General features: G+C 40.1%; 1 protein-coding gene across 1 annotated transcript in view; it reads right to left on the bottom strand.

Moving 5' to 3' along the window:
• Positions 1 to 13,875, bottom strand: part of cdh22 (cadherin 22) — a 69,662-nt gene that overhangs the window by 2,822 nt on the left and 52,965 nt on the right. Inside the window, exons 9-11 of the mRNA XM_022769587.1 lie at positions 6,953 to 7,070; positions 3,357 to 3,506; positions 2,913 to 3,014 (exon numbers count right to left, since the gene is read on the bottom strand). Coding sequence (XP_022625308.1) covers positions 2,913 to 3,014; positions 3,357 to 3,506; positions 6,953 to 7,070 — 370 coding nt within the window. The remainder of the gene's footprint in view (positions 1 to 2,912; positions 3,015 to 3,356; positions 3,507 to 6,952; positions 7,071 to 13,875) is intronic.

Raw genomic sequence — 13,875 nt, 5'->3', positions numbered from 1 at the left:
GTGAGAACACCCCATGTGTTCCTTTCCTAAAAAGCCTAAAGAGCCTTGCTGATCTTGAATGGGGAGTTTATGCAGTATCTCTGACTGGATAATGTACAGTCGTTCTTCTCTTACATTGTTTGCTGGGCTCCACTGGGAAGGCGGTGTCTGTAACCATTGTGTTTATTCTTCTCCACCATGAATGGGGCGAACTAATTGCCCCTGAGTTGAGGAAACAGTCATGGTTTGTGGTAAATTGCAGCACACACTGCTATGCATACTAAACAGTCGCTAAGACACTTACTCTAAATCTACACTAATCAGGAGAGTAATAGGAGATAGCAAACTTTATGTTCGCTCATAGGTGCAGATCAGCCACTTCTCCAGTAAACTGTATCGATGGAGTATGTGGCAGATCAGTGTGAAGCTAAGACGATCAGATAATCTCACTTCTGACATCCTTCCTCACTGATAACATGTGAGTGTCACTACCTATTAGGTACACAGATGCTTGAACTGTAAGCCATTGAAAACCTATTTAACTTGGAGATTAGCACGCCTCAGGCGATGTTAATACTGTACCATGTACAGATCTTACCTTTGTAGGAAGTGTACGTGGCTGTGTATATCTGCCTACTATACATACAAAGCTGGTCCCCGTTTGCACAGATGTTGCGATAAGCGTTCCTGACAAGACGGTTAATTTACCCTTGGGCTGCGCTGGTTGCCCCCACCCAGGAGTTCATCACAAGCAGATGGGAGGTAATTGGAATGGATGCATGCAGATGCTGCGACGCAGTGGAATGGATTCATCACATCAGGCCTATAAATGAACTGATGGAGGGACTGTTTGTTTGTAAGGTAATTAGGCAGAAATTTGTTTTCATTTTTCTCATCATCCAACAATTGATGTAATAGAGGTGGTCCAGCCTCTGGAGAGAGAGAGTGCTGGTTGGCTGGTTAGGTAGTCGGTGTGTGTGTGTGTGTGTGTGTGTGTGTGTGTGTATGTGAGAGAGAGAGAAGACATAGTGCACACAGTGATGGTGCACACAGAGAGAATGGATTGCATTGCACTTAATAGGTGAAGAATGATTTATCTAAGCCTGTGGATGCGTGCTTAACATGCATGAGTAGACACACATTAAAATCTGTGCGTGTGTGTGCATGTGCATGGTAAGTGAAGGGAGGAATAGGTAAGTATTGGGCAATGTGCAGTCGATAAGATGAGATTGCTGTCACAAGCCGTGCTCCTGTGTGTTATTCACACCACACGATAGTTGTGAAAACACTGCTCATCCCACCTGAATCCAGCACCTGCAGCCCTGAGACTTTACTGTCCACATGATGATGACTGGCAGAGGCCGAGCACTCCCAGTTAGCCTGTCCTTGAGTGCTTTGATGAGGAGTGTTCAGTCCATTTCATACCAATCTGTATCAGTCACTCAAAGTGGCATGGGCTTATCACCAATTTGAGTCTCTGACAAGACTGGAATCAACATGGCATCGTTTCATTAGTGTAATCAAAATGGCACAAAACATGAAATAATACCAAAATGCTTGAAGCATGTTACTCTGTATAATGTATCTTTTCACATTTCATCATATATTTCATTGGAAAAAAAATCTTTGTACTGTGAAGCTCTATTTTTCTGCACAGAGTCTTGCTTTTGACAAGTTTAAAGGCCAAAGAATTGTTTTCTACACAGACCTTTGAGAGGATGTCATCTACCCCAGGATACCAAAACCACAATACGCTGTAACCCAACCCCAGTCTTTTTGTAGCCAGGCAGAGGTTGCCTCAGATTTGTACATAACATTTTTTGTTGAGGCTTTTAAAACCTCGATGAATAAATGATGCTCTGCTTTTGAAGTTCACTCCAGTAGATGGTTTGGTTAATGGAGACAGACTTTTAACAACTCTCATTAGAAAAGCTCTTAAAAGAAACAGATAGCAAATGCTAGTCACAGATAAAGCTGCCTACTGTCACGTCATCCATCACTCACTGCCTGCACGATGTGAAACGTGTAGAGGCACGAGCGGGGGAGACAAAAGACCATGACAGCCATGTCGTTTCTCGCTGTCACTGAGGAGTGGGATGCTAAGATGTGCAGAGGGGGGGGGGGTGAGAAGCTAACTCATAAAATTTTTAAACATGACAATACCAAACCTCTTTGGTCCCTGAGAGGGTGAGCGTGTGCATGCATGTGTATGCTGTGTGCATGTGTGTATACATGTCTGTGTATTAAAATCAAAGAATGTCTGGAAAGCTCATCTATTTTAAGCCTGCTGTTCCTGAGGGATACAAGTGCTGAAGCAGCTCTTTTGCCTGTTTGCTCTCTCTAACCCCCCGCCACTTTACTCCCATTCATTCCCTCTCTGTCTGTGTTCAGAGGATCAAAGTAGCTTGGTACCATTCATAAACCCAGGCATCATATGTGCTTCTGTTTAAACAAAAGCTTTCTCCTCATAAATTCAAGTGACAAAATATCCAACAGGAAAGCCACTCTTGAAGGAGAGATGAAAAATTGATCGTTTTCATGTCATTCGTCTTAGTTTCTCTTCCCACTGCATGTGCAATTTCATTCGTGAAATATAGATACCTTCTAAAAGTGGTCAATCCATTAAAAGACACATGCTTGGTTGTATGATTTCATGAGCAGAAGATGTGGAGTCGTATCTTTAGGTGCAGCCCTCAGACTTGCCTCTTTAATGGTACATCCCCCTATTGAACTTCATGCCCCTGCTGGTCCTGCTGAAGTAGTTGAACTTAGCAAATTACCCCAGAGAAGCAATATTAATGAATTGTGCTTATCCATCCATCTAGCCATCCATCATACATCCATCCATTTATCCCTCATCCATCCACCCCTCATCCACCCCTCATCCATCTATCCATCCATCCATCCATCCATCCATACAACCGTCTGCTTACCTATAAGGATAAGCATGCAGACGAGTAGTGCTATAAGTGCCCCAGGGCTGAGAGCAGCACTCATTACGTAGGCTGTGGCATTGCAAGACTGGATGGCTCCATCTGTGTGGTAAAAGACAAAAAAAAAAATAGCATTTGCTGTACGGATTCAACAGATTCCATCAGTGGACAAGGATTAAGCATAGTTTTATCAAGAAAAAAAAAAAACAGTTTTATCATGCCAATGTTACATTTTCAATCAAATGAAATCACTTTTGAGGGCAGCTTGTCTGCAGATTCATGGCCTTGTGTTATTTTGTTTTCCACAAACAGAAGCTGATAAGAACTGTTTGCTGACCAAAACAATGGCATGTAGCTGACCTTTCAGCAGTGCAGCTGCCGATGCAGGAGGTGACAGTGACGATAATGTTAGTAATGGTGTGCTGCTCCTACAGTAGTTCTCACCTGTGTCGCAGCCGCAGACATGAATGGTCAGGGTGCCTGTGGAGCTGAGAGAGGGAGGCCCGCTGTCAACCACCAGGATAGGCAGGAAGTACACATTCTGCTCATGGCGGTTGAAGCCTGACCGCTGGGTCCGGATGCCAGCTGTGTTGTCTGGGTGGGAGGTGCGAGTGTTTTGGGCAGTGGGAGGGTCAGAGAGACATGGTAAAACAGAGAATTACACATGAGTGACTTAATATTTGAAGAATAAAACATTTTTTCCTGCTTACTCATGGGTGGTTTTTTACCACACTGCACTAAAATTGATGAGACTCCATCCAGTGACTTCCTATGATTAAACTTCTTGTTTTTCTGCTTTGAACAGCACTGACAGAAGAAGCAGAAAAAGGACAAGTGTTGATCATGCAAGCCTGTTTAACATTACTAAAATGAAAAGACAAATCTTGGTTTGTCAATTTAAGATGTCAATGTAAGTTGCACCATGGGGAGCAGAGCTTTCAACCGCTCTGCTCCCCAACTCTTGAACTCTCTCCCACCAGACATCTGTAACATTGTTTCTTTACCCCAGTTCAAATCAAGACTCAAAACTCATCTGTTTCAATCTGCATATTCGCTATAATTTCATTGTTTTCTTTTTAACTGTCTGTTGTTTTTATTATTTTTATTGTGTTTTTAATCTTCTGTAAAGTGTCCTTGAGTGCTGTGAAAGGCGCTGCCAAATAAAATGTATTATTATTATTATTATTATTAGGAATGTTGCCATTTGATTCAAAAATAACAATGAAAATAGCTTCTTCAAGAAACGTTCAAGAGCTCAAGTGATGAAGAAAAAGACAGACAGGAAAGGGCCATTCTTGTTATACAAAGGCTCCAAAGAAACGGTGTCAGGACTGTCAAGTTTAATTTGGGGTTAAATGGATTTCACTGGGAGAGTGAAGTGCTGTTGTGCAGTTTATTTTCTAAAGCAAACAAAACGCAAGAGAGAAAATGAGCGAGGGAGCCACTGTTTCAAATTAAACTTTACTAGTGTATCTATAAGCTCTCTGCCAGAGACACAGATAAATGTAACGTAGAATACAGGAGGAGGCTTTGACAAATAGAGTGGAGAGGATACCAAGCAATCCATCTCCCAGAACATATATCACCGTTATCCATGTCGCCCTACAGCTCTGCTGGCACATGTAGAACAATCTTCATATTACCGTTTATGTACGGGAACGTTACGCCCCTGAGTTTGTCATTTTGACTTTTACACGGCCTTCTCTTCCATGGCTGTCTGCTTTAAGAAAAGATTCTCTCCAGACATATGAATACATATAGTATGAGGCCTCTGGAGGAGTTTTGAATCAGAACCAACACACACACACACACACACACACACACACACACACACACACACACACACACACACACACAGAAGGTTTGATCAGAACAACAGCATATTGTATGTATGTAAGTATTACTCCTCTTGGTTATGACATCACTTTAGCTTTGCTCAACATACTTTATAGATACATCCCGCATGACCCATGAAAAAAAAACAACAAAAGACAAATGAATAAAGACAAATGAATGATTGACACAAGTAAAAATAATTCACCGAAATGTAAATTTCTGACTTCTTCAGCTTCACATCACATGAGAATTCTTTTTAAGCAGGATCAGGGACGTTTTCCAAGTGACATTTTAGCAACATGGGAAAAAATGTCTTTTCATCATTGTGTGTCAAGGCTTGGAGACAGAACGCAATGTGAGGCCATGATGAGGAAAAGAAGAAGTGACAGATTGAAAGTGACAGGTTGACAAATGTGTCCATGAAGAGAGACACCAGAGTGGAAAAAAAGAGGGGTGGGAGGATAAAAAGTATGTGTGGGGTTTTGTTTGTCTTTCAGAAAAATATATATACAGGATCTGCAGTAGTGTTTCTGTTCATAAATACATATAGTTAAACAAATGTGTGTATTTGTGTGTGTGCATAGGTTACTTTTGGGGACAAATTTCAGATTTTTGTGTCAGCGGTTAGGGTTTGGATTCAGGAAATGGGTGTGTGTGCGTGTGTGTGTGCATGTGTGTGTGCATGTGTGTTGGGGATATCCCTTATCACCTACATACACACAATTTCACTATTCCATTTTCAAGCACATCTACACACACACACACACACACACACACACACACACACACACACACACACACACACACACACACACACACACACACACACACACACACACACACACACACACACACAAACACACAAACACAAACACAAACACACAACCACAAAGAAGTAGAGGTGAAAAAATAAATAAGTAAAAAGAAAAGCAGACACTGACAGTCTGCATGATGTTGGGCTGTGTGTGTGTGGGTGTGTTTGTGCGTGTGTGTGTGCATATGTTTGCATGTGTGTGTGTGTGTGTGTATTTACAGTATGCTTGGTGGAGAGAAAGAGAGAACCACACTACTTTGTGCCCATCCGTGTGTGTGTGTGTGTGTGTGTGTTGTGTGTGTGTGTGTGTGTGTGTGTGTGTGTGTGGGTACTCTATGTGTTTGTGCATTACACAAAGCTTGTGTTATGCGTGTATCCATAAACATGCATGTGAGTGGGACTTCAGCAGACCTCACTGCCTCCACACAGTGACATTTCCCTAGCTCAGGCTGCTCCCCTGACATTTTCCTGGTGTCAGATCAATCTTGATTTAGCCAGATGTCACATTCACTTAGGTACACATCTCTAAACGTGGAATCCGGAAGCAAGTTTGCAAAAACACAGACAAGCATGGAAAAAGACTCATCTTCCCAACAGAGCAAAGTCATCACTAGGGAACAACAGTGATTTTAATGTTTCCTTACATTGTGCAAACACAGATAAAAGTTGTGTTTTTAGAGTTTTCAAAGCAGTGGAAATTATGTAATTTATTTCAAAGATATTGACATTAATATAAATGGCTATTACTGTGGTGGCACAGCGTTGCAGTTCGTACAGTAAAGCAAACTTCTTCAGATTAACTGTAAAAATCTTTTGCAAGTACAGTGTCACACACGCGGTGGTGTTTAATACTTTCTAATAATATTATTCTGCTTAGAGTACCAGAACAGGTGGTGTTTATCTAAAATAACAGAATTACATTTTTCTGTCACCTCCCGCAATTGTCAAAACCTTCTGGCAGTTGACTCTATGAATTGTCTTAAGTTACAAAACGCCAATGCCATCTGGAACCTGAATGAGATAAATAAGACATTCAAACTACTGGTGCGAGTTTTGACAGACTATTTTTGAAGTCTTTGGAGCCGCAGTCTTTTAAACTAACTCAATATTGCCTTAAGGTCAACATTTGCAGAACACCCATAAGCATTTAACCAAACTCTCACTCTGCCAATCACTCTGGAAAATGTTGAGAATTGACCTTAAATGCCTCCATCTTTATCATGGAGTGCACCTGTGCACAAAATTTCACAATTGTTATCAAGCTTTCTTATGGACTCCTGGTTGTAGCATTATACCCTGAAAATCAAATTATGCTGATAATGCCATAAGCACAGCCACTTAAATCTGCTTCTTCACCCATAAGCCCAATATAGGACCTTTGGCCTCTCACCTTTGACATCCCACAGGGTGAAGTGTCGATTGCTGGAGTCCTCAGGGGCCAGGGTGAAGTAGAAGCGATGACCAGATTGCGGCTCGTCCCTATCCACCACACTGATGGTGTGAATCAGCTAAGGAGAGGGAAAAGACACCAAAGTGGAAGAGGAAATGAAAGGACAAGAAAGAAGAGAAACAGAGGTTAGATTTCTTACTCAGATCCACTCAATGGGAACAAGAAAATGAAAATGAAAAGCACTCTACACTTTACATTTCAAATGCCTCTTTCATGAGGAAGGGAGAGAGGTGGAGTGAATGTACTTCGATGAAACAGACGCGGAAGGTTTCCTGTGAAAATGCAGTTCAAAGGCGTACAGTCACAAAGAGATAAAAAACTTCTTTCTCCAGAAAGTTGACACAGCAATACAAAAAATGTCTTAATGTTAGAAATGCAAAACCATTACAAAATGCCTCACTGAAACGCCTTTTTTTTTTCTTCCAAAAAAGGACAGAGATACTCTGCTATGCTGCCATATTTGCTTTGAGAAGGAGCAAAGTCAAAATGCAAATTTTTAAGGGTAACAAAAAGAAAAACACAGAGACTGGGTGAGGGTGTAGTCCTCCCATCTAATGCAATAATAGTGATCCACATTCAAAGATAACAGTCAACTGTGATCCAATTCTGAGAACTCTGTGTGGACACAATAAGGTGAGATAGGATTCACTGCGAGCTGAACAGACATCAAACAGCCCCTGGAGATCCTTTCACCCTAACACAAGCTTCTCAGTGACAATTCATACTCCCCTCATCCTATTACTCTGCAGCCAGCATCAAACCACAAGCTGATAAATGATATTTTCACATCACACCCGTCGTCTCTGTCTCCTCTGCTGGCGCACAACGTATGAGTCCACACATTTCTGATTATTTTGATTTCATCCACCTTTGTTTGCTGCATACACTCGAAAAAATGAAAGCAAAAAAACTGACTCTGCAGTGTAGATGAATAAAGCATAAAAAGTTGCAGAAAATATACAGTGCAGAACAAATAAGTTTTAAAAGTAGCTTAAAGCTCCAGTATGTAACTTTTTAGATGAAAATATCTTAATATGGAGGTGCAGTCAAAAGATTCTGTGACCCAGACTCATTGAACAGGCTGGTAGCAGTGCAGAGATATTCCCTTCTAAAGTTTCTGAGCGAGCCTACCACTCCTCTCACTCTGAGGCTTCAAACTAGGAGCGGGAAGACATCACTAATGGCTGACTCACAGGCTAGCAAGCTCCCGATTCCTGCTTTAATTGAGAGCGAACACAACGAGGATGTAGGTGAAGGGTTGGAGGGAGCGGGGCAAAGGAGAAAGCAGAAAAACCCCTTGTGATATTATGCTATGTTTTATTGCAGTGTCTTTATGTGTCTTACAACTGTCATCATGTACACTTTGTAGGCTGGAAAAGAGTTTTAATTTCAAGTAATTTCAAAAAGTAAAATTATCCTATTTCTGCTGTAGGTGTGAGAAAAAAAGATTTATATTTTGCTAAGGGATATTTTACCAAGAGCTTGAGATTTTGCTTGTCTGTCTTTGCTTGATTTTCTTTTGTTCGGTTTAAATAACAGCTGTATTACTGTTGATAATATATTTGGAAATTTTTTTTTTTTTTTACAACTACTGTTGCAAGAGCTGATGCTGCCCACCTAAAGCACTGTTGAAATAATAACATCTGCATTGGTGAGAGTATTTATTGGCATAAAATATGACTCTTCCATGGTTTTGCTCTTTTGGTTGAGGCTTCTCAAATTGTCAATCAAAAGACTTTTTTGGCAACTGTACATGACACAGAGAATCCTAACAAATACAGTTACTTTCACAGAGATGGTCTTATTGTCCTAAAATTATAAAATGCCATCAAAACAATAAATTAGCACATACTCTGTAATTATGTTTGATTATGTATTTTAGGCTTACCAGCACCTCTAAAACTCTAATTCGTTTAATCTGTACAAAAGCCAAAGGGTAAAAAAACTAAATTTGGCATTTCACAGGGGGTTATGTGATTGTTTTGGCTCTGAGCAGTTACCAGGCAACCAGTCTGAAATTACTAAGAAACTGAAAATTTTTCTTACTTAATTTTTTGTATGGATTTAACAATTCAGACATGTAAATTGATGAGCTTTAAGAGTGACTGTGTCGTTTTGTAACTGTTGGCCAGAGCGAGTCTATTTCTCCACCTGTTTCCAGTCTTTGAGCTAAGCTAAGCTAACCGGCTTCTGGCTGTAGCCTTAGTATACTGAACGGACACATATGAGGGTGCTATTGATCTTCTCATCTAACTCTCCACCAGAAAGCGAGTGAGCATATTTCCCAAAATGTCAAACTATTGTTTTAAGGTCAACCTTGAAATATGAAGAAAAGCATTACAAATTAATGACTAACAGCAGTGCGCAGCATTACAATACATCTTAACAAGTATGAATAGCTGTGTATGCTTATGTTCTCTCAAGGAAAATGGCTGAGTTTGTGCAGAGATGCCTGAGGTAGTTCGGATGATCAGTCTCCTTTTCTCCCCAAAACATCAGCTGTTTACACGTACACTATCTGCTGCTGTTCTATTGTCTATCACATAATGCAGCAGACACGTAGCACAGATGGCAAATGTCATTTTTTACATTGAGACAATGATTGTTTTTTTTCTGGTTCACAGAAAAAGCAGTGAGCTGCCACACCACTCTATGGAAGCTCAGTTTCTCTATTTTTTGTTTTAACAATTTACGTAGGTATTTGTTTAGCAACAGTCCATCCCACTCCTGCCAGCTTTACTCCCACAATATACACAGTCCGCTATTGTCATTTCTCTATTCTTATTCTACACAAAGGGCTTTCAGTCTTGACAAAAGAAACTTCCTCTGAATATAAAATATAATCCTCAATAACCACCTCAAATGACCACTCTTCAATGAGTTGCATGAGGAGGTCTCAGAACGCATTAAACTGAGAGGTTTTTCCGCCACAAAAATAATACTTCCTAAAACATGACTACGTAAATAAAATAGTTGAGAAGCGAGACTGAGGCTGACAATGTTTCTTAAATCCACTAATGCCTTTTCTCATTTTTGTAGAACCTTATAAGAAGACCTCCGAAATCATTTTGATTTTGGAGGTCTCTATTTCTCTCTGTCTCGCACACACACACAGGTGAACTGCTCAGAGGCACTGTTAGAAATCAGCAGAGACACACATGACAAACAACCCCCCAGAACTACTATTAAGTGAGGCATTTCTCAGAATGATTAAAGCAGGGTATCCGACGGGCGTAATTCCTTTGTCTGGACTCACAAAAGCTCACGGTACCAGATAAGATCGAGGGAAATATATCAAACTATTACTCAGCTGTTACAGTAGCAGTCTCCTCTTTAACAGACAGGATACTTATAAAATGTTAATCATGGCTTTGTTTACTGGACTGAACTCTTCTTCTGTCTATCTTTTCTCCTCCACCTCTCCGCCTCTTCAGTCTGCTCTTTCTATTCATCATTTCCCTTTTCTCTGATACCTTGTCCTCGATAGTATCTTCTTCTTGTTCTTGTCCTTTCCAGAAAAATGTGTCCCTCATTCATCATCTTGCTGCGAATTGATTATTCAAACAATAATACTGTAGATATACTCCACACCTTTTCTTGCACATAAAGACATCTGCTTTATTGTGCGATATTTAAGCTCATGTTGTCTTGTCTGTGCGAGACAGCCTCATTCATTTATAGCGTTGCATAAAACTCTGAATTATGAGCCAGAGCGTCGGCTATGCATTACTGTGACTAAGCTACTGCCAAGCACACTTCCGGGCCACAATTGTACCTTCACAATAAACCGCTCCTCAGCATTGACGTTGCATCACAGACACAGAACAGGCTTAGTCATACCCTCAGCTCAGGGAGCCTGTTTGGGATAATATGGCTTACTTTGTAATTACAAAATGCTATGGCATGATTTCAGGGTAAATCACATGCTTCTTCCTTAGTGCACTGCAAAATCTGTGCTCGAGAAACAGAGAAATATATGGAAATGAACCAGGTATTACAGGTTATATTACAGTGACTAAAAAAAGAAAAAAATATCATTGCATGACATCTCAAATCTTACCCATGGTACAAATTGAGGCTTAAATTCTTACATATCTGAATAGGATAGACTAAAGTTGATGATATCCCTGGATGTAACCTTATTAAGTACATTATATTGCAGCAGCAAAATAAGTTCACTGATCATATGTCTTTTAACAAAGCAGAGCCATTGTTCATATTAACTATATATGCAAAACGCTGATGACTTCTGTTGGCAACAAGTGGATATTTTACAATACTTATGCTTGGCAACTACAATACGATTAAAGGTACTCTATATTTAAGGTTAGGTAAATAAAAGCACTGGGCTATAGGCAAATAGCATGCGTCAAAACACACATTTGTATTGTTTTCACCTGCAGTTGCAGGCACAGGATACAACACTGTCCTGTTTCCTAGCATCAAAGGGCACCAATGCTCCAGAAAAAGACTAATTTTATCACATTTGCTACCTGACTACAGTTCCTTGACTTACTCTCTGAACCAGTGTGTACTATAGATATCCAAAGGGATGGCCTTTGTGTGTTCCCCATCATGGTAAGGGCTAGATAAACATCTCGCTAACCTTCTGTTAAAAGACTACCGCACGACTAACTCACATGACTTATTGTACCATGCAATTTTAAGTTTAAGACTTATCTAAGACTTATTTATAATTTATTGCTAATGCAAGGGGTTGCAGGTTTTGATTTATAACTGAGCATCAGATTTCACTTGTTGATATTCCCACCACACACAGTAATGTACATGATAAAGCCAAACCATGATTTAACTATGTTCCACACAGCAACTGTGTTCACATACTTTCGTTTACTTTATCATACAGAATGACTGTGAGCAACATGCAGACGCACAGAACTGTAGTTACATCCAAGTAACATTTTTGCACCATGCCTCATGACTGAATAGGACACTGCTGCTGTACAATTGCTGTGATTTCATTTATGAATATATACAGAGCAATGATCCCAGTGAACAGAAGGTCTGCATTGTAAAATGGATTTGCTAGATGTGTGTTAATGGGGCTAACAACTCTTTCATTCAGAGAAATACATTTGGTTCTTTGTGGGGATCAGCTTTTCTCCACTGCATCCACCTTTTTTATTTCATGCTCTCGCACAAAAACACATTGAGATGAAGCAGAGATCATTCAATACACAGTGATCTGTGAAAGAAGGCAACCAAGTGTGCTTAATACCAGGCCTCATCTTATCTTCTCATCATTCTTCTCATCACCCTTTTAGGTTTATTTCAGTCTGAAGGTAAAAGAATAATGAGCGAAGAGAAGACGGTGTCACCATAAGTATTGTATTGTCAACTGAGGGATGCATCTACTCATTTCTCTGAAAAAATATGGACAGCAGTGAGTATGTAGTAAGTGAGCCATGATCTGGGTTCTTTGACTGTGCCCTCAGCAGGGGGGACTCTCAGCATCTCGGGGTGAGTGCAGACTGCTGAGGGAGAGAGAGTGAATCGAGAGAGGGAAATGAGGGAGGAGGAGAGCGAGCGTGTGGGAGTTTATCGAGCAGCTAGCGAAGCTCCCTCAAGCACAATCACCTAATTAGATTTCTATCTAGCGGTCCCCTTTCCTGACCCCCTTAAATCTCTTGCATCTCTGGAAAGCTAGAAGGGGAGACTTTCCCAAAAGTACAGCCCATCTGCACCAGAGGTATCTGAAAGGTCAAGGTTGTGATAGGGAGGCGGCTTCTAATTTGCAGCAGAAATCAACCATTTCACGATGGCAGTGGGGAGCTAATAAATAAATAAATAAACAAATATACAACTACTTAAAATGAGCCAAGAGAAATTCATCTCTGAAGCATGGAATGTACTATTAGATTCAGTGGTGTACTTTCAAACTTTTACATTATTTTTAAGAGTAAAAAGTATCCTTATGGTGTCCAGTGGAGAATCCAAATATTTCAATACATTTCTCTGAACTTGATTCAATTTTCAGGATGTCAGCATGGACGATCAGGGGCCACGGCGTCAAAGAAATAAAGCTAAGATAAGACTAGACACCAAGATTTTTTTGGAAAACAATATATATTTATTCCAATAATTATCTAAAGCTTAAATGGTAGATCCACATTAGTTACAGTGAATGTTTTATAAGATTTCCAAATTCAAATATTCAAAATATTCAAATATGTAGCGACTACACATTGTTTTTGTATTTCAATCATTAGTATATGGGTAGCTAGTCAAGCTGGCTAGCTATAGAGGCTAAATAGACAAAATATACACACCAGGTTAAAGCATTTGTGTTAAAATATATGAGCTTTTGTGGTGGTGAAGGTAGTCAGGGTTCACACTGAACGTGTGAGAGACTGTCCTCACCAGAAAAACCACATCATTGGGACGGGTGACCTCTTTCTATCATACAAATCATAAACATAATATATTTCCCCAACCTTAACTTGAGTAGTTTTTGTTGTCTAAATTTAACCATCAGATCATTTGTACATTATTCTATAATCAAGACCAGAAGGGGACTTTTTCGATTGCACTGACAAGGACTTGGACCAGAAAGATCGCATCAAATGCTGCATATATCAAGAGTTTAATGCAGCTAGACATTTATGTTTTAAACATTGAAATGACAAAATCATTTTTGCAGGAAACTGTGAATATTCCAGTCTGTCTAGTCTGCTAGTTTGTCTGAATCAGTGTTAACATTTTAAAGACAAAAAGGAATAGGCATTTGGTGAGTAGAATAGATGACTCACTCACTCTCCTACTCATGAAATGCTGCCTGCCAAAACTGTGAGTCTGTCTGGGTTTTTTTTCCCTCGTCTGTGTTGGTTCTCTTCTCCTTTCAT

Source organism: Seriola dumerili, unplaced genomic scaffold (genome assembly GCF_002260705.1).
Source record: "Seriola dumerili isolate Sdu_G_001 unplaced genomic scaffold, Sdu_1.0 BDQW01004171.1, whole genome shotgun sequence".
Lineage (NCBI taxonomy): Eukaryota > Metazoa > Chordata > Actinopteri > Carangiformes > Carangidae > Seriola > Seriola dumerili.
Note: the sequence above shows the minus strand (reverse complement) of the source record. Positions and strands in the feature narration are given on the sequence as shown.